This window comes from Muntiacus reevesi, chromosome 6, assembly GCF_963930625.1.
Source record: "Muntiacus reevesi chromosome 6, mMunRee1.1, whole genome shotgun sequence".
Classification (NCBI taxonomy): Eukaryota; Metazoa; Chordata; class Mammalia; order Artiodactyla; family Cervidae; genus Muntiacus; species Muntiacus reevesi.
The window spans coordinates 60816794-60841350 of record NC_089254.1 but is presented as its reverse complement, the minus strand read 5'-3'; the positions used below and the strand labels follow the sequence as shown (position 1 = coordinate 60841350).

At 43.3% G+C, this 24557-nt stretch overlaps 1 protein-coding gene and 1 pseudogene across 1 annotated transcript; one reads left to right on the top strand and one right to left on the bottom strand.

Annotated features, from left to right (window-relative positions):
• Window positions 1-224: 224 nt before the first annotated feature.
• LOC136170318 (sodium/potassium-transporting ATPase subunit beta-3 pseudogene) lies at window positions 225-1421 on the bottom strand (annotated as a pseudogene).
• Window positions 1422-2194: 773 nt separating this feature from the next.
• Window positions 2195-11702, top strand: LOC136170317 (heat shock protein HSP 90-alpha-like). The gene is made up of 5 exons (XM_065938479.1): window positions 2195-2263; window positions 3000-3120; window positions 4936-5008; window positions 10259-11095; window positions 11241-11702. Exons 1-4 carry the CDS (start codon window positions 2195-2197, stop codon window positions 11007-11009), a joined length of 1014 nt encoding a protein of 337 aa, XP_065794551.1. The 3' UTR covers window positions 11010-11095; window positions 11241-11702.
• The last annotated feature ends 12855 nt before the right edge of the window (window positions 11703-24557 follow it).

Below are 24557 nucleotides of genomic sequence, written 5' to 3'. Positions count from 1 at the left end.
ACAGCTAACCAGTGTTAAATCTATAAAATATTTACATAGCACGCACATTTAAGCTTTAGACACTTGGCAATTAAACCACATAAAAACTGGACAAGACCCCCAGCCTACATGTTTAGAATCAAATGCTCACACTCCCTATCTGGTGTCTGTACACAGTTCAAAAGGCAGCAGAGGCAACAGGCAGTTACTCAGAAGGACATGGACCACTGTTATCGGGAAGCACATTATGTTATCCCAGTGTCATGCACCACTCCACCTTTCTCCAAGGCGGTCTCATAATTCTGGAATGGCAGGTCCCGCTGATACAAAATGAAGACAGACAATACAACATTTACTCTGTGGAGACATCCTAACTCCTACTATGCATGCATGGTGATCTTGAATGCAACTCGTCCTAAAAACTTGTCACGGTCATTCTGGGTTTTTAGGTTGGGTGATCCATCAATCTTGCACTCAACCATTACTTCTTTTACGTCACCATCACTACCAAAGGTGAGCTGGATGGCAACTAGTGGCTGCAGGCAGTTCCCATACAGTTTTTTTTCCATAAAATATGGAAACTATTTTAAATCTATCGTTCCATTGGGAGAATAAGTTGATAGAACTTCAGTGCTTTCACTCTTTCCAATACAGTCTATCCTTGGTTCTCCTTGAGGCTTTAATCCAATTATTCTGTTCATTTTCACAAGAATACAAGGGTTTCTTGCTTGGTAGCCAAACGTGGGATCATCCACACCACTGCATGCTTCAAGAACGGCAAGAGGAAACTGACATGCTGTGTATTCTAGACCCTTCTGCTCAAAAAGTTTCCACTGGTACAATCTGTGAGAGGCTTCTGTTCTTCTAAGCCACATGGCTTTAGAAATTTCTTAAGGTCATCATTGTACCCTTGATAGGATTCTGAATCAGACAGGCGGAATGAAAAACCAACACCAACACTGGTTTTGGAAAAACCTAAAGTCCTGGACTACGAACCCTGGTCACAATATTTTGGAAACTCATCGTTCAGAGTCTGAAGCATGGTCCACACCGTGAATGAAGAGTGCAGCCAGGAACCCACAAAAGACGAGGTAGAAGAGCAAGATCAAACCCCAGCTCTTGGTGCACCCCAGGAACTCTCCGGAGGTCCGGTTGTAGAGGAAGAGCTTCGGCTCGGCCAGGCTCTGGTTGAAGTCCTCACGGTGCGCGTGCTGACTGCTAGGGGAGCGGCTGCCGCGGGGCTGGAAGCTGCGAGGAGCGCGGAGGCGCGAGCGGCGCCGGCTGGAGCGGCGCCGCCCGGCGACGGCGACGGAGAGCGGGTGCAGCGAGCGCTGAAGCCGTCTGCGCCGCACCGCGCTGCCGCTCAGGCCTGACGTCTCCCATCTTCTTTCTTTATTTAACTTGACTATATCTTGTCTTCTGCACCAGTTTATGAGGTCCATGGGAGCAAGGACATGACTGTCTTTGTCACAACTGCATACCAAGTGCCTGGCATATAATAAGAGCTCAGTAAATGTTTATCAATTGGTTGGTTTGAAAAATAGTGTCCATATCTGGAGGGATCTAAGCTAAGCAGGCATTTGTCACTGAGGAAAATAGAAAAAGCAAAATGTTGTTAGATGATTGGAAGAGAAGCATCGTTCATTCATCACCTTAGCCACTGTTTACTGAGCATCTCGCATTGATGGAATAAGCCCTTTGTACTCTGCAGAGAAAGCACAGTCGCGTTCCCTGTCAGTACTGATGAGCTTTTAGTCCGGTACGGCTCACCCCGCGTTGTCCTGAGCCTCCTGCTCTCTGCTTTGACCACTTTCTATAGGGTAACTGGTACTTCACAGGTACAGCTGCATTTAAATTAACTTGCCCGCTGTTTTAATTTAGAAAGTATGGTGGGGAGCAGATTCTGATAATAATGCTAATACATTATGGCTTACGAAATGTGGGACACTGGTGAGAAAAATAATTACCATCCACACTTCTATTACCCAGGGAAAATTAGTGGATCCCCTCCAAGTCTTCACTGTTTCTTTTTTCCTTTATTGTCAGTGTTGCTCAAAAGGCTCACAAGAGCACATGTCCAGAATTACTGGATAAAGTAGGGCATTTGGGTGGGAAATTTTTGGATTGGTGAGAAAAATTATATTAGAGAAAAAATAATGAGAAAGCTGTGGGGGACACAAATTGCTTATTTATTAGAGATACACACTGACACTCTATGAGTCCAGAAAAAGAAATGAAGGAGAAGAATGGCAAAATGTTTACAATTGGTGCAGTTTTATGTCAGGTACATGAGCGTTCAATATAATATTCTCTTTATTTTTTAGTATGTTTGAAGTTTGAATTTTTCCATAATAAAAATGTTTTTTTTTTTAAGTCTATTGTAGGATTCTGGGAAAACCTAGACATGGGTGGTGACAGAGAAAATAGAAAAGAAAAAAAAAAGTTTGACTAATTCAATACATTTGACCTTGATAATAGATTTGATGCAACAACTTCAGCTGAGGAAAGAAGCAAAACTGACTCATTTCTATAGCCTTGGAAATAGAATAATGTCATTAGAGAGAATCTGTCTATAGATTCCTGAACTTTAAACAATGTACCTCATTGGCCTATATGTATGGAAATTAATAAACTATGTAAGTTTAAAAAAAAAAGTAGGGTATTTGGGGGATTCTAATGATTCAGATATGTGCTAGGAAAAGAGGGAACTAAAGTCCTCTATACTCGTAACTGATGGGAATTAGTTGAGAATGAATTGAAGATAGATTATTAAAAGCTTCAGAGTTTGGACTTGCTTCCAGCTCACTTGCTCAAATCAGTTTCTACACCTTGCCTCTGTCTCCCCATCAGAAATGCCAATGAGCCTGGCAGTACCTCACACTGTAACAATTCAGCAAATACTGCCTGGGATCAAGAGTAAATGTAGTACCTCCCAGAAAAATGAAACAGATTCACAAGCCATATTTGGTCATCTTTCCCATAAGATGGGAAACGTTTGAAATACGAATCATCCCATACAGGACACCTACTCTGAACTAGCTACGGTGCCAGACACTTTCCATAACTTCCTGAATCTTCACAATGGCCCCAGAGCCAAGAAGTGGCTTCACATGGCAGAGGAAGACACTGAAGCTCAGCCAGGTAAGTGAATGCCCAGGGTCCCACTTGACGAGTGCCTGGATACAGCTAGAATTCATCTCTCTGGCTCCAAGGCCTTGTTGAGCTATACTGATAGACTTCGCCTTGACTGTGAACCACGGGGATACAGGACGACCTTTCCTGTGTCGGATTTAAAAACTGCTCATGAACCCACAGTGCTGAGTATAGACTATCTAAAGGGAACTAGGGAAAATGTCAAATTAATTGGGATCATCACAGGGTGAGATTCCTACTTAATAGACTAACTACACACTGGGGACCCGGCCTCAATACAGCCAGAATTGCAAACCATGGTCTTGTCTCATTCAGGGAATGCATTTGAACGTCTGGCTCCCTTCTACCACCTTTGATGAGAGTGTGTTCAGTAATCCACACTTGGGTAAGGGACTGGGCCACTGAGAGATGGATGAGGCCCTTTTGGGAGCCCCAGGTCATGTCATATTCCACTCTGACCTCAGTTCCAGAGGGAGAGGTCAGAGGCTGGATATGGGAACAGGATAGACCCCACACACATACAGGCTTGTTTTGACCCCAGAACAGAAGGATACTATGTTCCCTAGAAATGCTATGGGTGGGAGGGAAGTGAGGGCCAAAGAGTCAGGAACTGCATCTGCTGACTAAGGGGAGTTTCCCAACTAAAACAATCAAGCAAGGACACTGGTGCCCTGGGAAGATTTTCCTATTTCCCGTCTTGCTGGGACCTCAGCCTTCCTTCAGCTTACACACTTTGCCTCCTCTTTGAACTCTGAGTTAGGCGTGTTGCTCTCCTTTCCAATGCAGGACAGGTCACTGCAGGTTTAGTGAGAGCCTCATCCCGTGAAATACCCAGAAGGGGCTGGATGAACGCCTGACGGGGACAGCAGGGACGGGATTCAGATTTGACACGGGGTATTCATTCAGTCTCTCATGTTCAAATGCACCAACTGTGGGGCTGCACTAGCGCACAAAGGCGGCCTGATCCCTTCATGGTCAGGGGAGAAGACAGGCATGGGAACAAAGGCGGGAAGAAACATGTAATCACCAACAGTCATAGTGCTGTGAGTCAAAGAAGAGGGGGTATGAAGAATAATGACATGAGAATAAAGCGCTTCAAGGAGGGTTCAACTTGTGTTTTAAACAGTTCACTGAGGCAGCTGGAGGCCCATTTGGAAGCCATTTCATTGACCTTGGGCAAGGGTGATATGCCTTGAACCAGGTGCTGGTGGTAGAAGTGGGGTAAAGAGATCCTATTGGATGCATTTTTTTTTTTCTGGCCACATATTCAGATAAGAGAATGCTGTATAGAAACGAAAGTGGATAAACAAACACTCACATGGATGAATCTCACAAAAAAAACGATGAAAAGTGAAACAAAATGCAACTTGCAGTGGGATCTTAGTTCCCAGACCGGGATTAAATCCGTGGCCCCTGCGGTGGCAGTGTAGACTCCTGATCACTGGACCAGCAGGAAGTCCCTGGAGGCATATTTTGGACACAGAATTGCCAGGACTTGGTGGGACTGGAGAGGTGAGGGCTGGGAGGAGAGGCGAAGAAACGGAGATGACACCCAAGTTTGGGACTGGACAAGAGCATCTGAAACTGTATGTTTACAATACCATATAGATTCTCAGGTGATGGGGCTTCAAAGTGCACATTAATAGGCAAGAAGTGGGGCCAGCTATCTCTTGGAGAAACACAGAGCCACCAGGGCCTAAGGCATTGCTACCTAAAATACCTTTCTAGTGTTGGGGCTGAAAGGAGAAGCAAGTGAGGTTTTACCCAGGTGCCCCAACCTCCTTTCTGTTCTTCCCCTTCCAGGATCCCAGGATTTCTACACTACCTCCAGCCAGTACATTATTTGGGAGATAAACATAAGACATTCCTACAATCAGTAAGAAAAACATACAAGACCCAATAGAAAATGGGCAAGAGATGTGAACAGGTCTTTCACAATAAAAGGATATCCAAGTTGCCAGTAAACACATAAAACAGTGCTCAACTGCATTAGTTATTAGAGAAACACAGAATAAAACCATAATGAACCTACCCGCCAAACAGCTAAGATGAAAAAAGCTAATGATACCAGTTGTTGGCAAAGATCCAGAGCAGCAAACTCTCTTCTATATTATGAATGGGAATTTAAATTGACACGACCACTTTGGAAAAAAAGTGTTTGACAGCATCTGCTAAAGCTGAATATATATATATACCTCATAACCCAGCAATCCATTCCTATGCACTTATCCAATGATATGTATATGTATTTGTATCAGAAGATACATATGAGAATGTTTTGAGGGGCACTATTCATAACAGTCAAAAACTAGGGAAAACTCAAGTGTCCATCCACAAGAGAATGGATTAATTGTAACATATTCAGATAAAAGAATGCTGTGTAGAAATTAAAGTGGATAACCAACACTGCATGTAAGAGCATGGATGAATCTCACAAAATAACGTTGAAAAGTGGGAAAAAATGCAAAATTTTCTGTGGTTCAACGTATATGAAGTTCAAAACTGGCAAAACTGGTGATAAAAGTCAGGAGAGTAGAAGCCTTTGGAGAGGGTGTGATGGTGATTAAGACCAGATATAAGGAGGTTTCTCTGATGCTGATAATGTTGTTTTTCTTAATCTGGGTGTCTGCTACATGGGCGAGTCCATTTCATTAAAAATCATTAACCTGTACCTTGTGATTTGTCTACATTGAAACTTATTTATGCTATACATCAATAAAATGTACTCTAAAAACATCTTTGGGGAGAGTGTTTGCCTATGGCAGGCAGGGGCAATACAGCTACAATAAATAACCAAAAGCATAGTCAAGGATAACCAAGGTCATAGCCGATCAGTGCCAAACACCAACTTAAAAGAATGAGGATGAAAACATAGTATTAATAGATTGTAAAACCTCTTTAAAATGTTTATTTTCTGAGCCTTGAGGTACTGTTATCACAGCATTTGGCTGCCAACTTAGGTTTTGTCTATATGATTTGGTTGTATTTTGGAAATTTACAAAGGCATTGTTGCATCCTTTCCAAGGCAGGCTTTTGTACACATATACAGGTACACACCCATACTACCCACAAGGATATACACTGTACATAATGTAGTTTGTGACTATAAAACAATGAGAATGATTCCCATAACCACCCACAAAATGAGTCTGATTATTTTATCATCACACCTGCTCTATGTGTGCATGCTCCTTGCCACTGAATGCCCATTACAGAAATCCAAAAATGATTTGAGAAGCTGGCCTGGTCATCAAAAAACTGTGCTGTGAAGTGAAAAAAAAACACATTCTCTGGATAAAAACACATTTATCTATGTGCCCCTGGCCAAATGATTCAATCTCTAAGACTCAGTTTTGGCTCATATAAAATGGAGAAAATTCTACATAAATTGTGAGACTGGAGCAAGAATTAAATAAAATAATTTACAGGAAAGTGCCTGCCATGTATTAAGCCCTTAACAAATGCTAGACAGCTGCAGTAATGTAGCAGATAGTTAATCTTGCAATTCTACTCATTTTAAAGAAAATACATTAATAGTCTCTAGTTTTTTCCACAGTTGAGTGAGAACAAAAGTTCAGGTCTTTTGAACTTGCTTTATAGACATTTTCAGAAAATGTTTAAAAATATGCCAACCCTGTCATTTCAGACGGAAAAGCAGACACATACAGAGAAGAGCATTGGAACCTTAAATTTGAAGTCATGGAACAGACACCATTTCAGGTATGCACACTAACACTAAAAATAAACTGAATCACCAACTAATGATTCAATAAAAGAAGGTCCAAAATAAAAGTCATAAAAGTAAATTTATTCTAATTTCATAATTTAATCAAATTTATTTCAGTAAAACTAAACTACTTCCAGTGACAATAAATAATTACTAAGCAGAAAATAACTTCAACTGCAACTGTCTAAATAAAAATCCTTAGTTTGGGGCTAACTAAATATATAATATGTCTTTAAAACTTTTTTCCTGACCTATATTTTTTTCAACATAATTCCACTAACATTTTGACCACATTTGTGATTATAAAATGAACTTACTTTACCTGAATACCAGGATATTAACTAAAGTGTGGGACATTTGCATAATGGACATTAAAAATATAAACATAAAACCTGCATTTCTAAATATCGAATGGACCACCTACAAGGATGCTGAAGTCACCCTGAACAACAAGATTGGAAGACAACAGTGAGCTAGAGTAGGGGGAGGATGTGAAGCAAGTGCAAAGGCCCTGGGGTAAGTGAGATGTCACTTTGAGGAACAGAAAAAAGTTCATTAAGAATGGAGAGCCAAGTACCATGGGGAAGGTAATGGAGTAGAGTGCAAGGCTATTTTTATGAAGACTTTGGATCACATGCTAATGAGTTTATTTTTTATCCACAGGGAAGCTATTAGAGGATTTTAAGTAGAGAGAACTGCAGTCAGATGTGTGTTTTTGAAAGATCACTCTGATAAATAAACTATGATACATCAGATAATGTAGTATTGGTGGTGGTGGTTTAATTGCTAAGTTGTGTCCGACTCTTGGCAACCCCGGGGACTATAGCCCACCAGGCTCCTCGGTCCGTGGAATTCTCCAGGCAAGAATACTGGACTGGGCTACTATTCCCTTCTTCAGGAGACCTTCCCAACCCTGGGACTGGACTTGGGTCTCCTGCATTGCAGGGGGATTCTTTACGAACTGAGCCACCAGGGAAGTCCAATGAAGTATTATTCTGTGCTAAAAAGAAATGAGCAGTCAGACCATGAAAAGACATAGGGGAAACTTAAAAGCATATTTCTAAGTGAAAGAAACCAATTTGAAAAAGCTACCTACTGTATGATTCCAACTATACTAACATTCTGGAAAAGGCAAAACTATGGAGACAGTAAGAAGGAAAGATCAGCAGTTACCATGGGCTAGAGGAGAAAAAGGAATGAACGGGCCGAGCACTGGAGCTATTTCAGAAAGTGAAACTACTTTGTTTGCTGCTGTGGTGGTGAACACATGTCATCACAGATTTGTCCAAACCCATAGAGTATACAGCAAGAGTGAACCCTATGGGTAAACTATGGACTTCGGCAATAATGTGCCAACATAGGTTTATCAGTTGCAACAAATGCACTCCTATGGGGCTGAATGTTGAGAGTGTAGGAGGCTGGCTGTGTGGGAGAGCAAGGGGAACTCTCTGTATTTTAGGTTCAATTTTGCTGTGAACCTAAGACTACTAAAAAGAAAATTAAGTCCATTTTTTAAAATCACTCTAGATTACTATGTGGAGGATGGATGGGACAGGGACGACCCTGGAGAAAGGAAGCCCAGACAAGAGACTGTTGTTGCCCCTTGCTAAGACAGGGAGCAGACAACAGGAGTGAGTTTAGGAATTGGGGGAAGGGCACAGTGAGTTTAGCTGTGGAGTAGGGGGAAGCGTGTGAAGTCTGAGTTTCCCAGAGCTGAAAGGCATCCATGCCTAATACCTTTTCCATTATAAGCATTAAGCCCCAAATAAAGGCCCCAAGTGTGCACCCCTGCAGATCTGTAAACACACACATCACAGCCAAGGCCAGCTCAAGCCATGCAGATGGTGGCTGGGCTCAGGGACTCCAGAGCCAAACTCCCTGGTTTGAATCTCAGCTCTGCTACCTACCAGCTTGGACACTTTATTTAACCTTTGTGCTTCAGTTTCCTTACCTATGGAATGATGAGCAATAGTAGTACCTACCTCCTACGGTTGCTGTAGATTGAGTTAGTACATACAAAACAGCAAGGAAAGTGATGAATTCATCAACAGCCTATGAGTCTTTGCTATCAATACAATGACGATGCCATACTTTGAGTAAAGTTTAGCTCATGTACCCACTCATTCATTCCATTGCTCATCATAACAGTAAGTATTGATGGAGTCTCCACCACTGGTACTCAAAGAGAAATAATATCCTAATTCTACTCTCAAGAAGCTTAGACTAACAGAGATTAAGACTTGCAAACTATATTTCAATCCCAATTTGAAGAACAACTTGAATTCATAAATGACAGCAAGTGTTATAAGAATATATACATCACCACAAAAAAAAATTTCAAATACTTTTAAAGTTCAAAGCCATGTATTTATCTTCCTTCATATTTATAGCTCTTCCTTTTTATATGGCTGTCTTTAAATGATATCTGTAACTTAATGTATGTGTATTGGGCTTGTGACTCAGTTAGTAGAGAACCCACCTGCAATGTGGGAGATCTGGGTTCTGTCCCCGGGTTGGGAAGATCCCCTGGAGAAGGGAAAGGCTACCCACTCTAGTATTCTGGCCTGGAGAATTCCATGGACTGTATAGTCCATGGGGTTACAAAGAGTCGAACATGACTGAGTGACTTTCACTTCACTTCACTTCAGTATATATATTATGTGTGTGCACATACAAATATATCTAAGTACATCCCCTTGATTTGCTTTTAAAAAGCAAAGTATTTGAAAAACGAAAGACGGTGCTAGAGAACCAGGCATTATACAAAACCAGCTGTGTCCCCTGCCACATGAGCCAAGGTAGGGTGCAAAGGTTAAGAGCAAGCACAGAATCTGTAACAAGACTTTCTGAGTTTAAATCTCAGTTCTCCCACTTACTAGTTACGTGACACTCTACGGATGAGACCTCTTTATGCCTCAGTTTCCCCTTCTGTAAAATAGGGATATAATAGTACCTCATGCAATTGTTATATGACTGAAATGAATTAATAAACATGAAGCACTTAGAATAGTAAGAACTCTGAAAGTATGTTATTATCATGCAGAAATGTTACACGTGCTTATTTATTTGTAAGCCCAACTTAGCATTCAAGTAATTCTATTCAACTCTAGAATATGCATCACTAACAAAGGGAAACACTAGATTTTACGGTCAATGAGTTGGTACAGGCACTTCTCATCAAGTAAGCCCTGTTAGGCCACCTTAACAGCAAGCTGTCGGGTCTTTAGTTAACAGCTTGAACCTGCCACCAGAGGGCGCCAACAATGGGTTTCTGACAAAACTGCGCAAAAAGGAACCCAAGGAAAGGCAGAAACAGGTAGATTAACATCAGACTGACTTCCGGACCTACTCCAGTCCCTCTGAGGCAGGATTTTTTTTTTTTTTTTTTACATTTAAAAGTCCAGTTTCACACATCTATTATATCACAGGTGAGACGAAGGACCAGGTAGCCAACTCGGCCTTTGTGGAGCGTCTCCGGAAGCACGGCTTGAAAGTGATCTACATGATCGAGCCTATTGATGAGTACTGTGTGCAGCAGCTGAAGGAGTTTGAGAGGAAGACCTTAGTGTCAGTCACCAAAGAGGGCCTGGAACTTCCAGAAGATGAGGAAGAGAAAAAGAAACAAGAAGAGAAAAAGACAAAATTTGAAAACCTTTGCAAAATCATGAAGGACATTTTGGAGAAGAAAGTTGAAAAGGTGGTTGTGTCTAACCGGTTGGTGACATCCCCATGCTGCATTGTTACAAGCACATACGGCTGGACAGCAAACATGGAACGGATCATGAAGGCTCAAGCCCTGAGAGACAACTCGACGATGGGTTACATGGCAGCCAAGAAGCACCTGGAGATCAACCCTGACCATTCCATCATCGAGACCTTGAGGCAAAAGGCAGAGGCTGACAAGAATGACAAGTCTGTGAAGGATCTGGTCATCCTGCTGTATGAAACAGCTCTCCTGTCTTCTGGCTTCAGTCTGGAGGATCCCCAGACGCACGCCAACAGGATCTACAGGATCTACAGGATGATCAAACTCGGTCTCGGTATTGATGAGGATGACCCCACTGCTGATGACAGCAGTGCTGCGGTCACTGAGGAAATTCCTCCCCTGGAAGGAGACGATGACACGTCCCGCATGGAAGAAGTAGACTAAGCGCTGCCTGAGGATCGCTTGGCTGTGTGTTCAGCACTCTGTCTCCATTCCCTCTAATATGTTTTCAAGTATTTCTTTATTTTAACGTTTGAAAATCGTGTGGCATGGTAACTACATAAGGGGAGGATAAGATTTCTTTATACTAAGTGTGATACTGTGATACTTTTAGCACTAAAGCAGAGCTAGTTTTTTCCTAGTTTCATGTTGGCTTATTTTAACATATGGAAGTAGTTACATTTGTTGTAAGGTGTGTATGTAACCTGTGTTAACTTTGTGGTCTGAAGTGTTTAGCTATCAAGCGGATTCTTTAGTAGACCAAACTTTTCTGTCACTGAAGTGTTCTGAAGTATATACCGTGATGTTTAAAAGAAACACTAGTTAAAGCAGGTTTTCATCTTCTGGGATATACTTTTTAAAACTTCCATCCCCTGTAGTTATGACTGCATGTGCCAGGCCTCTAGAAGTTAGTGTGTTAAGCTGAACCAACTTGATTGGATTCGCTGTCCATACATAGGGCTTGTTTTCCAAAGAAAAATATTGTTTAGAGTAGCAACCTTATAAGCCTGCTCAGGCATGTTGTAAAGCCGCTGGAACAGTAACTTGGAGCAAGTTTTGTGAATGGAAATGTAGTGCTCAAGTCACATTCTGCTTTAAAAAGTTGTAACAAATACAGGTGAATTAAAAAAAAAAAAAGTCCAGTTTCAGCCTCAAGAACCTTTTGGTTTAAATGATGGATGTCGGTTTGAGTTTTAAGCTACATAGCCCACACCTTTTTCTGAGTCACATTGCCATTCAACTTGTAGAGACGGCTGCAAGACTTTCTTCCTATAGATGGTGAGCTGGGCTCACAAACCACCAGCGAAGGCTCAGCCCGTTCCTGATGGAGCTCGTGTGTTCACCTTGTGCCTCCAGTGCACACGGAGATACTCTGATTGAATCACTGTCCATATTATTCCATATGACTCAGGTATCTGTAAGTGTGCATGCTAAGTCACGTTAGTTGTGTCTGACCCTTTGCGACCTCATGGACTATAACCCACCAGGCTCCTCTGTCCATGGGATTCTCCAGGCAAGAATGCTGGAGTGGGTTGCCGTGCCCTCCCCTCCAGGGAAGTGTGCATCTTACTTGTACCTAATAGTTGCATATTCTGGTGAGTCACTTTTCAAATCTACACCTTCACTGCATCATTGTAGTTCTCCATTTATAGCCTGCTTCATAAAAAATTATCTTTGTCATTTCCCAGTCTCTATTTTTAATGAATCCGTTTAAAACCTATTTCAAAAAAAAAGATGCATTTTTATATTTAAGTTGTATTCAATTGTACATAGACCAGCATTTTCATCTTTTTGGCAGCTGTAGTAACATTTTAGATCCATTTGTTATCTTTTATTATCCACACAGCATCATTTGCCATTTTTAAAAGTTAACTACTATTCAATCACACACTGAATTACTTGCATTGTTCAGGAAATCATTGGAGGAAAATATAACTCTTAAACACCTGAATAGAACAGAAACTTGGATGTTATAGTTGCACAAAATGTGTTCTAGCTCACTCTCTGTGAGAGTTCGTCTTTATGGGTTTTGAGGCCGATAGTATCCGGCCCCGTTTCCTCTCCGGCTTGTCTCCTGTTTCCCTCTTCCCTGTTTCTCCTACCCTGACCTCCGCACCAGTCCTTGAATATCCTGGGCCAACCATCCTCTTGAAACTTGAGCACTAGCTGGAGGCTCTTCCTTTTTTGCTCTTTCCCCAGATATTACTTCCTTATCTCAAATAGCCCCCCTTCACTGAGTTCTCCCCTGACCACCCTCTATGATATGAAACATCTTCAGTATCCTTCACCCCCAATCTCTGCTATTTTTTCCCATAACATCTGTCACGTCTATCTTACAGTGTTATTTTCTTCACTTTTTATGTATTGTCTGTCTCCCGTCCCGGAATGTAAGCTCCACAAGAGCAAGGATTTTTGTTTGTTTTGCCCTTTTTAAGTATCCATGGTGCCTAGAACAGAGACTGGCATATAATGGATGTTAAATAAATATCTTTTAACTAACTGAAAGATATTAATAATATAAAATTTTCCTGAGTAATAAGATGTCTCTTTACCATTTATACTATGAACATAGCACCTATTATCGTGTCTGCAGTTTTAGCCAAAACTGAGATGGCCACTAATCATTAATTTCAAGTGGTGCTTAGATTTGGGGGGAAAAAAAAACAAAACTCGAGATTCAGCCTCAAACCATTCCCCTTCTAGCATAATCACAAGGTCAGATCTTCTAGGAAAAAAACTGCACACAGGGTCAGAGGATTCCACGATCGCTAAAATTTTCTTGTGATGTTTTCTCTCGCCATGTGGAAGTGACACTCTCAGGCTATGACTCTCCTGCATCATCTCTAAGCCTCTCCCCGTGCCTCTCCCCAAAGCACATCACACTGCTTGTCTGCAACGAGGAGGAGGCCAGGGAAAGGCTGAAAGCTCTGTTCATCTAAAAACCACATTCATTTTCTCTGGATATTTCTATAATACAATCAAGATTAATCGGTCCCTCAATTCCCCAAAAACAAGTAAAAAATTGGTGATTGCCTTTCACCACGACCCCAATTTCTCCCCTAAAGAGAGTAATAAAAAAAATCAGATGTCACAAAAAAGTATGGACCACAAAACCAATGAGTTTTTGATTCAATGGGCTTCATTAAAATTAAAAATGTTTGCTATTTAAAAGACGGCATTAAAAAGTGAAAAGATAAGTCACCATCCAGGAGAAAATATTTACAAATCATATAACTAGATCAACTTGTATCCAGAACATTTTTTTATGTCTTAAAATTCAATAATATGAACAAACAACTCAATTTTAAAACAAATGGGCAAAAGATTTAAACAGATACTTCACCAAAGAAAATATATGGATAGCAAGTACACACATGAAAAGATGTTCAGTATTATTGGTCATTGTGAAAATGCAAATCAAAACCATGAGGAGAAACCATCACAAATCCTCCAGCAGAAAGCCTATAATCAAAAAGACAGATAATAAGTGTTGGGGAGGATATGAAGAACCCCTCAGACATTGCTAGTAGAAATGTAAAAAGGAAAAGCTTTAATACTGCTGATGGCCCTTTTCCCTGCTTTTTGAACAAAGGGCCAGGCATTTGCATTTTGCACTAGTGGTACAAATAAAGAAGCTGTAATAAAGAGGAATGAAGGAATGACCTATGCAACACAGGCATGAATCTCACAACCATTCTGCTTGATAAAACAGGCAGACACCAAAGACCACAGATTACATGATTCTATTTATATTATAGTTCTAGGGGATAAAACGGTAAAACTATAGATTCAGACAGCAGATCTGTGTTTATCTGGGGCTGGAGGATGGGAGCAGAGATTGAGTGTGAAAGGCCCAAGGGAACGTTCAGGGTAATGGAAGAACTCTAACGTGGGATTGTGGAGCTGGTTTAAATGTATTTAAAGACTAAGACTCACTGGACTGTACACTTATGGTGAGTAAATTTTAAGGTATTCAAATTGTATCTCAATAACGTTGCTTAAAAAAGAATCTGAAGTCCTCACTCCTATTTCCCACAATTGACCCACACAGCTCATAAGGCAGCCTAGCCAGGCCAGCAGATGCAGCTGCACAGTGTAGGGACCCCTCAGTCCAAAGCCAAGGAAACGCGATTAGTCCCAAGGCTGAGAACACCTGGGCAACTGAAGATCCACACCCCACCACCACCTCCATCTGCAAAGAGATGGGACAGTACTGCCAATACCTGGGTAGTACATGGTACTGAATTTTCTTAAGGAATCAAGAAAGAGTAGAACTCAATTGGCCAGTCTGTCTTTATGGAACCTGCATTTTCTGTGATTCTGGAATAAGAAAGAATCAAGAACAATCTTATTGTGCTAGACAGAATCCTAAGATGGCCCCCATGAATCCCTACCCACCATGGTCACTCCCTGCATAATCGCTTTCCCATCAGAGTGGACGGGTTCTGTGATTTGCTTCTAGCTAATAGAATATGCAGCCTTGAAATTAAGAGATGCTTGCTCCTTAGAAGGAAGGCCATGACAAACCTAGACAGCATATTCGAAAGCAGAGACATCACTTTGCTCACAAAGGTCTGTATAGTCAAAGCTATGGTTTTTCCAATAGTCATGTATGGATGTGAGATTTGGACCATAAAGAAGGCTGAACACCAAAGAATTCATGCTTTCAAATTGTGATGCTGGAGAAGACTCTTGAGAGTCCCTTTAGACCACAGGAAATCAAACCAGTCAATCCTAAAGAAAATCAACCCTGAATGTTCACTGGAAGGACTGATGCTGAAGTTCCAAAAATTTGGCCACTTGATGCAAAGAACTGATTCATTAGAAAAGACCCTGATGCTGGGAAAGATTGAGGGCAAGAGAAGAAGGGGATGACAGAGGATGAGACGATGATTGGATGGCATCACTAACTCAATGGACATGAATTTGAGCAAACTCTGGGAGATAGTAGAGGACAGAGGAGCCTGGCATGCTGCTGTCCATGGGGTCACAGAGTCAGACGTGACTTAGCAACTGAACAACAGAATATGGCAAAGAAAAAGAAATTTTGCAGATATAATTAAGGTTTCAAATCAGTTGATTTTTAGTTCATCAAAAGGGAGATCATCGAGGGTGGGACTGACTTAATCAGGTGAGAGCCTTCCCTGAGGTCAGAAATTCCCCTTGCTGGCTTAATGAAGTAAGCCCCCATGTTGAGGAAACTCACATGGCACAGATTTGTGTGTGGCTTCTAAGATCTGAAGGCAGGTTGCAGCTGAAAGTCAGTAAAAAGTTGAAGCCCTCAGCTACAGGGCCGTAAAGAAGTGAGTGAAAGTCACTTAGTCATGTCCGACTCTTTGTGACCAGTCCATGGAATTCTCCAGGCCAGAATACTGGAATGGGTAGCCTTTTCCTTCTCCAGAGAATCTTTCCAACCCAAGGATCAAACCGCGATCTCCCACATTGCAGGCGAATTCTTTACCAGCTAAGCCACAAGGGAAGCCCAACAATACTGGAGTGGGTAGCCTATCCCTTCTCCAGCAGATCTTCCCTACCCAGGAATCAAACCGGGGAAGGAAATGAATTCAGCTGATAACCTGGAGGAGCTTAGAGGCAGATTCTTCTCCAAATGAGAATGCAGTCCAGCCAACACCCTAACTGCAGCCCATCAAGAGCCTCAGCAGAGGACACAGCTAAACTATACTAGCCTCCCGACCCTCTGAAACTGGGAGATAATAAATGTATCTTGTGTTCAATAGCTATGTTTATGATAATACATTAAACAACAAGAGAAAAATATACACTTGCCCACACAGAAGAGGCATCCTTAACTTTGTCCGACTCTAAGATAGTCATACATCTCATCAGGGCATCTGAGCCGCTTTGCTCATGAGAGCAGACCATTAAGTGTGGCAGCCGAGTTTGCATGAGTGCATGCTTAGTCGCTTAGTCCTGTCTGACTCTTTGTGACCCCATGGACTGTATGTAGCCCGCCAGGCTCCTCTGTCCATGGGATTTCCCAGGCAAGAACATTCGAGTGGGTAGCCATTTCCTTCTCCAGAGGATCCTCCCAACCCAGGGATCAAACCCTTGTCTCCTGTCTCCTGAATTGCTGGCGGATTCTTTACTGACTGAGCCATTGGGATGCTGTGGAAAACCAGAGAACTAAATGTGGTAGCTCAGCTGGTAAAGAATCTGCCTGCAATGCAGGAGACCCGGATTCGACTCCTGGTTCGGGAAGATCCCCTGGAGGAGGGCTGGACTACCCACTCCAGTATTCTTGGGTTTCCCTGGTGGCCCAGATACTAAAGAATCTGCCTGAAATGCGGAAGACCTGGGTTCAGTCCCTGGGTTGGGAAGATCCCCTGAGGGAGGGCATGGCAGCCCACTCCAGTATTCTTGCCTGGAGAATCCCCATGGTCAGAGGAGCCTGGCGGGCTACAGTCCACGGGGCCACAAAGAGTCAGACACGACTGAGCAACTATGCACAGCACAGCACACATGACTTTATGGAAGAAATGGGGCTGAGTCTGAAATCAATTTTATTCCATAAACATCAGAATGGGTGACTGCTATAGCTTAAAATGAGAAGGCATGTGAAAGGGCCTACAGTAATACCTGGCACATGACAGATGTGTTACTTTTGGGGCTTCTCAGTGGCTCAGTGATAAAGAATCTGCCTGCTAATGCAGGAGATGTGGGTTGGATCCATGGGTCAGGAAGATCCCTTGGAATAGAAAATGGCAACACACTCCAGTATTCTTGCCTGGGAAATCCCCGGACAGAGGAGCCTGGAAAGCTACATACAATCGATGGGGTTGCAATAGAGTCAGACATAATTTATCGACTAAACAACAAGCGCTACCTTACTCTTAGCCCATGTGAAGTCTCCTCTTTTCTGCTTAACCCACAATGTCAGAGTGCATTTTAACAGTGATCTTCTAGAGACAATAGGTCCAGCTTCATTTTCTTGTCTTGGGTATCAGGAATTCTTAGCAGGCCAGCAAAGGATGTATCTTAAACCAGTGACCCTGAAGCTATTACAGAGCCACAATATTTGCATCACCCAATGGCTCTGGCATATGCAGGTGGGTTCACTCATACTGGCCACTCCTACATTAAAGAACAATAAATGACAAGAGCTGCCAGTTACAGCTTAAATGTATGACAAAGAAGGATCCTACATTCTTTTCTCCCACACAACCCAAGCTGTGAATGACAGCTCCTGGAAGAAGCTGTTCTCACAAAGGACCACCAGGGGGCGTCATACCATCAAAAAAACAATGAACCGGCTCATCAGCGGGATCACTTTAAATTCATCATCAAATGTCAAGGACCCTTTCTGAGTCCCTCCACTGAGGTAGCCCTCGGGGTGACCTGTGGTTTTGGGAGTTCTCTAGAACTCCAGGAAACCGGAGGTATTGTCAGCCAAGACACTGGTCAACTGGCAAAGACCCCATAATGCCTCCTTGGAAAATTTAGGGTTTCTGAAGCAATGGGACGGCAAAGAAAGGAAAATGTCTGGGTTTTGTTAATTACAATGACCTTGCCTTGATGACATTAGGAGATGAATGCTTGTTGAGTGAAATAAAACCTTGAGGACTGGGAGCTGTTAAAAGCAGACATAAGGGGCCCCTGAGAGAAGGAGGGTGACCGAGAGCTCTGAGTGGGGACTCAATCAGCATTTGCTGGAGCCTCCTAAGCCCATGTCCCTTTGTATAAACACAAAAACAGGATTTTTTTTTTTTTTTTTTTTAGGCTTCCCAGGTGGCTCAGTGGGAAAAGAATCCATCTGCAATGCAGGAGACACAGGAGATGCAGGTTCAATCCCTGGGTCAGGAAGATCCCCTGGAGTAGGAAACGGCAACCCACTCTAGTATTCTTGCCTGGAAAATTCCATGGACAGAGGATCCTGGAGGGCTACAGTCCACAGGGCTGCAAAGAGTTGGGACATGTCTGAAGTGACTGAGCACACACCTAAGCACATGGCCCTTTGTGCAAACATAAAAACAGATGACTTCCCCTTTTCAAAAATCCTCCTGCAGCCATTCCCCTGGTGTAGGACCCCCCTCACGGGCTCAGGTAAGAATCACTGTTGTTCCTACTGCAGCCATCTTCTCCCCTACCTTTCTGCCCGCCTATCAATCTAGGAATGAAATTAAAAGAATGAGACAGTGACTCCAGGATATTCAACAGCTGAGCAAAGTGGAAACTGCCCCGGGGTGGTCCAAAGAGTCACAGTGTGCAAGGCTGAGTCTCTGGGAAGGAGATCAGGAGCCTGGTTACCTCCTTCCCTGCTCCCACCCACCCCCCCAATCAAATGCAGTGCTGACGCCTCCCTGTTCTCCAAGCATTATGTCCATGTCCCTATTGTAACCACAGTGCATTGAAGTTTAGTTTGCCTATGATACTTGCCTTAGATTAACACATGCTTTCTATCAGCTATTTTTAAATAGTCTCTGGGCCCCATCACTGCCTCTTTGGTATCCCAGTTGGGAAGGACTATTTTGATGAATCTTTTTGTAGTTGCGTTGCCACTGAGAAGCATTTCATCCTTGCTCTTGGTCTTCAAATGTTCCAACTCACCAATGGTCCGTCACAGCGGCGTCCCCACCCCCAAGGAGCGGCTGCTGCGGGGCGCAGGAGGGCTGAGAGGAGCTGCTCCACGTTCAAGGTCAGGAGGGGTGACCGTGAGAAGATACCCCTCGTCCAAGGTAAGGAGCAGCGGCCACACTTTGCTGGAGCAGCCATGAAGAGATACCCCACGTCCGAGGTAAGAGAAACCCAAGTAAGACAGTAGGTGTTGCGAGAGGGCATCAGAGGGCAGACACACTAAAACCATAACCACAAAAAACTAGACATTCTGATCACAGGACCACAGCCTTGTCTAACTCAATGAAACTAAGCCATGCCTTGTGGGGCCACCCAAGACGGTTAGGTCATGGTGGAGAGGTCTGACAGAATGTGGTCCACTGGAGAACGGAATGGCAAACCACTTCAGTATTCTTGCCTTGAGAACCCCATGAACAGTATGAGAAGGTAAAATGATAGGACACTGAAAGAGGAACTCCCCAGGTCGGTAGGTGCCAAATATGCTGCTGGAGATCAGTGAAGAAATAACTCCAGACAGAATGAAGGGATGGAGCCAAAGCAGAAACAATATCCAGTTGTGGATGGGACTGGTGATAGAAGCAAGGTCCGATGCTATAAAGAGCAATATTGCATAGGAACCTGGAATGTTAGGTCCATGAATCAAGGCAAATTGGAAGTGGTCAAACAGGAGATGGCAAGAGTGAATGTCGACATTCTAGGAATCAGTGAACTAAGATGGACTGGAATGGGTGAATTTGACTCAGATGACCATTATATCTACTACTGTGGGCAGGAATCCCTTAGAAGAAATGGAGTAGCCATCATGGTCAACAAAAGAGTCTGAAATGCAGTACTTGGATGCAATCTCAAAAATGACAGAATGATCTCTGTTCGTTTCCAAGGCAAACCATTCAATATCACAGTAATCCAAGCCTATGCCCCAACCAGTAACACCGAAGAATCTGAAGTTGAACGGTTCTATGAAGACCTACAAGACCTTTTAGAACTAACACCCAAAAAAGATGTCCTTTTCATTATAGGGGACTGGAATGCAAAAGTAGGAAGTCAAGAAACACCTGGATTAACAGGCAAATTTGACCTTAGAGTACAGATGAAGCAGGGCAAAGGCTAATGGAGTTTTGCCAAGAGAACGCACTGGTCATAGCAAACACCCTCTTCCAACAACACAAGAGAAAGCTCTACACATGGACATCACCAGATGGTCGACACCGAAATCAGATAATTGTATTCTTTGCAGTCAAAGATGGCGAAGCTCTATACAGTCAGCAAAAGCAAGACCAGGAGCCGACTGTGGCTTGGATCATGAACTGCTTATTGCCAAATTCAGACTGAAATTGAAGAAAGTAGGGAAAACCACTAGACCATTCAGGTATGACCTAAATCAAATCCCTTATGAATATACAGTGGAAGTGAGAAATAGATTTAAGGGACTAGATCTGATAGACAGAGAGCCTGATGAACTATGGACAGAGGTTTATGACATTGTACAGGAGACAGGGATCAAGACCATCCCCGTGGAAAAGAAATGCAAAAAGGCAAAATGGTTGTCTGAAGAGGCCTTACAAATAGCTGTGAAAAGAAGAGAAGTGAAAAGCAAATGAGAAAAGGAAAGATATTCCCATTTGAATGCAGAGTTCCAAAGAATAGCCAGGAGAGATAAGAAAGCCTTCCTCAGCAATCAATGCAAAGAAATAGAGGAAAACAACAGAATGGGAAAGACTAGAGATCTCTTTAAGAAAATTAGAGATATCAAGGGAAAATTTCAGGCAATCAATGCAAAGAAATAGAGGAAAACAACAGAATGGGAAAGACTAGAGATCTCTTCAAGAAAATTAGAGATATCAAGGGAAAATTTCAGGCAAAGATAGGTTCGATAAAGGACACAAATGGTATACACCTAACAGAAGCAGAAGATATTAAGAAGAGGTGGCAAGAATACACAGAAGAACTGTACAAAAAAGATCTTCATGACCTAGATAATCACAATGGTGTGATCACTCCCCTAGAGCCAGACATCCTGGAATGTGAAGTCAAGTAGGCCTTAGAAAGCATCACTATGAACAAAGCTAGTGGATGTAATGGAATTCCAGTTGAGCTATTTCAAATCCTGAAAGATGATGCTGTGAAAGTGCTGCACTCAATATGCCAGCAAATTTGGAAAACTCAGCAGTGGCCACAGGACTGGAAAAGGTCAGTTTTCATTCCAGTCCCTAAGAAAGGCAATGCCAAAGAATGCTCAAACTACCGCACAATTGCACTCATCTCACACACTAGTAAAGTAATGCTCAAAATTCTCCAAGCCAGGCTTCAGCAGTATGTGAACCGAGAACTTCCAGATGTTCAAGCTGGTTTTAGAAAAGGCAGAGGAACCAGAGATCAAATTGCCAACATCCTCTGGATCATCAAAAAAGCAAGAGAGTTCCAGAAAAACATCTATTTCTGCTTTATTGACTATGCCAAAGCCTTCAACTGTGTGGATCACAATAAACTGTGGGAAATTCTGAAAGACATGGGAATACCAAACCACCTGACCTGCCTCTTGAGAAACCTGTATGCAGGTCAGGAAGCAACAGTTAGAACTGGGCATGGAACAACAGACTGGTTCCAAATAGGAAAAGGAGTACGTCAAGGCTGTATATTGTCACCCTGCTTATTTAACTTCTATGCAGAGTACATCATGAGAAACGCTGGGCTGGAAGAAGCACAAGCTGGAATCAAGATTGCCGGGAGAAATATCACTAATCTCAGATATGCAGATGACACCACCCTTATGGCAGAGAGTGAAGAGGAACTAAAAAGCCTCTTGATGAAAGTGAAAGAGGAGAGTGAAAAAGTTGGCTCAAAGCTTAACATTCAGAAAACTAAGATCATGGCATCTGGTCCCATCACCTCATGGGAAATAGATGGGGAAACAGTGGAAACAGTGTCAGACTTTATTTTTGGGGGGCCCCAAAATCACTGCAGATGGTGACTGCAGCCATGAAATTAAAAGATGCTTACTCCTTGGAAGGAAAGTTATGACCAACCTAGATAACATATTAAAAAGCAGCGACATTGCTTTGCCAACAAAGGTCCGTCTAGTCAAGGCTATGGTTTTTCCAGTGGTCATGTATGAATGTGAGAGTTGGACTGTGAAGAAAGCTGAGCACCGAAGAATTGATGCTTTTGAACTGTGGTGTTGGAGAAGACTCTTGAGAGTCCCTTGGGCTGCAAGGAGATCCAGCCTGTCCATCCTAAAGGAGATCAGTACTGGGTGCTCATTGGAAGGACTGATGCTGAAGCTGAAACTCCAGTACTTTGGCCACCTCATGCGAAGAGTTGACTCATTGGAAAAGACCCTGATGCTGGGAGGGATTGGGGGCAGGAGGAGAAGGGGATGACAGAGGATGAGATGGCTGGATGGCATCACTGACTCGATGGGCATGAGTTTGAGTAACTCCGGGAGCTGGTGATGGACAGGGAGGCCTGGCATGCTGCAATTCATGGGGTCACAAAGAGTCAGACACAACTGAGTGACTGAACTGAACTGAAGTCAAGCCTTAACCCAGGTACCTGACAGGTATTATTTCACTTAATTTTCACGGCAAAAATGATGTAGGTTACTATTATTATCCTTATTTTAGAGATGAGGAAATTGAGGCACGGGGAGGTTCAGTAACTTTTCCAGAGTCACTAGTAATTGGAGGAGCTGGGATTCAGATCCAGGCAATCCAGTTTCAAAATGTGTGTTTCCCAGCACTATACTCTGCTACCTCTCATCAAGCAAACCAAACAATAGAGGAAGAAAAGCTGAAAACAGAACATGAGTTTCCTCTTCAGCTTTGTCTTCATGGCCCACAGGCTGCAACTATAATTTCTGATGTGAAGGAGTCCACAGAGAAAGAGAATCCCCTCCTCTGGTCTCTACAAAGAAAGACTATTTCTGGGAGGGAAAGCAGTATTTAAAGTCACGCCACTGATAAACACCTACATCTGGAGAGTAAGGGGTTTGCACGAGGACTGAAAGAAATCAAGTTTGTGCAAGTTACTTCAGCAGCATTGTGTTCTAAAGCCGAGCTGGGAGTCTTGCCAACTGAGCACATTTATTCTCTTTGACATCTGCCCCCTCATCCCCTCTGCCACCTCCCTGCTCAGGCAGGGGCAGAGATGATCAAGCCTCCTCACCAGTTTTCCTGTCCCCTCCAATTCATGCTCCTCGCAGCAGAAGCCAGGGAGACATGCCAATCTCAAATGCAAATATGACATGTCACTGGCCTTCTTAAAATGTCAGTGGCTCCCATGGCCCGCAGTGTGAAGTTCCCGCTCTGGTTTGCCTACCCCATCAGGTCCAGCTCCAGTCCTTGGAGGACTTGCAGTTCCACAAGAAGGGGATGGTGATTCCCCACTGTGGTTGGTCTCCCCACTGTACCGTCAGCCCTGATTGTCTCCGAGTCCCCACTGTCAATCACAGGCCTGCGCTAGCACAGAGTATCAGTACAGTTATGAGACTGGTCCAAGCAGCCAGCCTCAGGGGGTCTCCTTTGTGCTCAGCACATTCCTCTGCCAATCAGACCTTGGGGCTGCAGCCAGAAACTCAGCAGCCATCCAGGGCAAGACCTGCAGGCAGGTAGGACAGAGAGCCCAAGTCCAGGCAAGAGGACACAGCTCAGGACAGCCCAGGTGGAGACCCCTTGAGCCAAAGATGGAAAGATCAGGGGCACCAACCAAGACAATCATTTGGGCTAGAGGCCAAAGGAACAAAGAGGGCAGCTAGGCTTTCAGTAATGGAGAAAAACAGGAACAACCTCAGAGACGAGAGACTGGCTCTCAGCCACAGTGTGCACGCTAAAGTCACCTCAGTCACGTCCAACTCTTTGGCAGATTCTGTGGACTGTGGCCCGCCAGGTCCTCTGTCCATGAGATTCTCCAGGCAAGGATACTGGAGTGGGTTGCCATGCCCTCCTCCAGGGGATCTTCCCAACCCAGGGATTGAACCCACGTCTCTTACACCTCCTGCATTGGAGGTGGGTTCTTTACCACTAGCGCCACCTGGGAACCCCTCTCAGCCACAGCAAAGTCCCTAAACCCCTGTTTGAAGACAGTTCCTCAAGCCAGCCCAGCCAGTCAGCAAGGTTATCAGCCATAATTAGGGCTGGCAAATAGGCAGCCTACCACTCAGGACTCCTGAAACAAAAGAAGTTATGCCTTGGGATAAAAATAAATAAGACACTTGCCCGTGAGCTGCAGGAAGTTGTCTGCTATTTGAATGGCCAACCTCGCGGATTGTCAGTTCCCGGCGACGCTGACATAAAGCAGCCCGAGACTCCACCCGCACAAGAGTTGCTGAGAATATCTAAAAATAAGCCCGATGGTGGACTTGTATCTCATTGATTTTCCTGAGGGTTTCTCTCTGACCCTGTT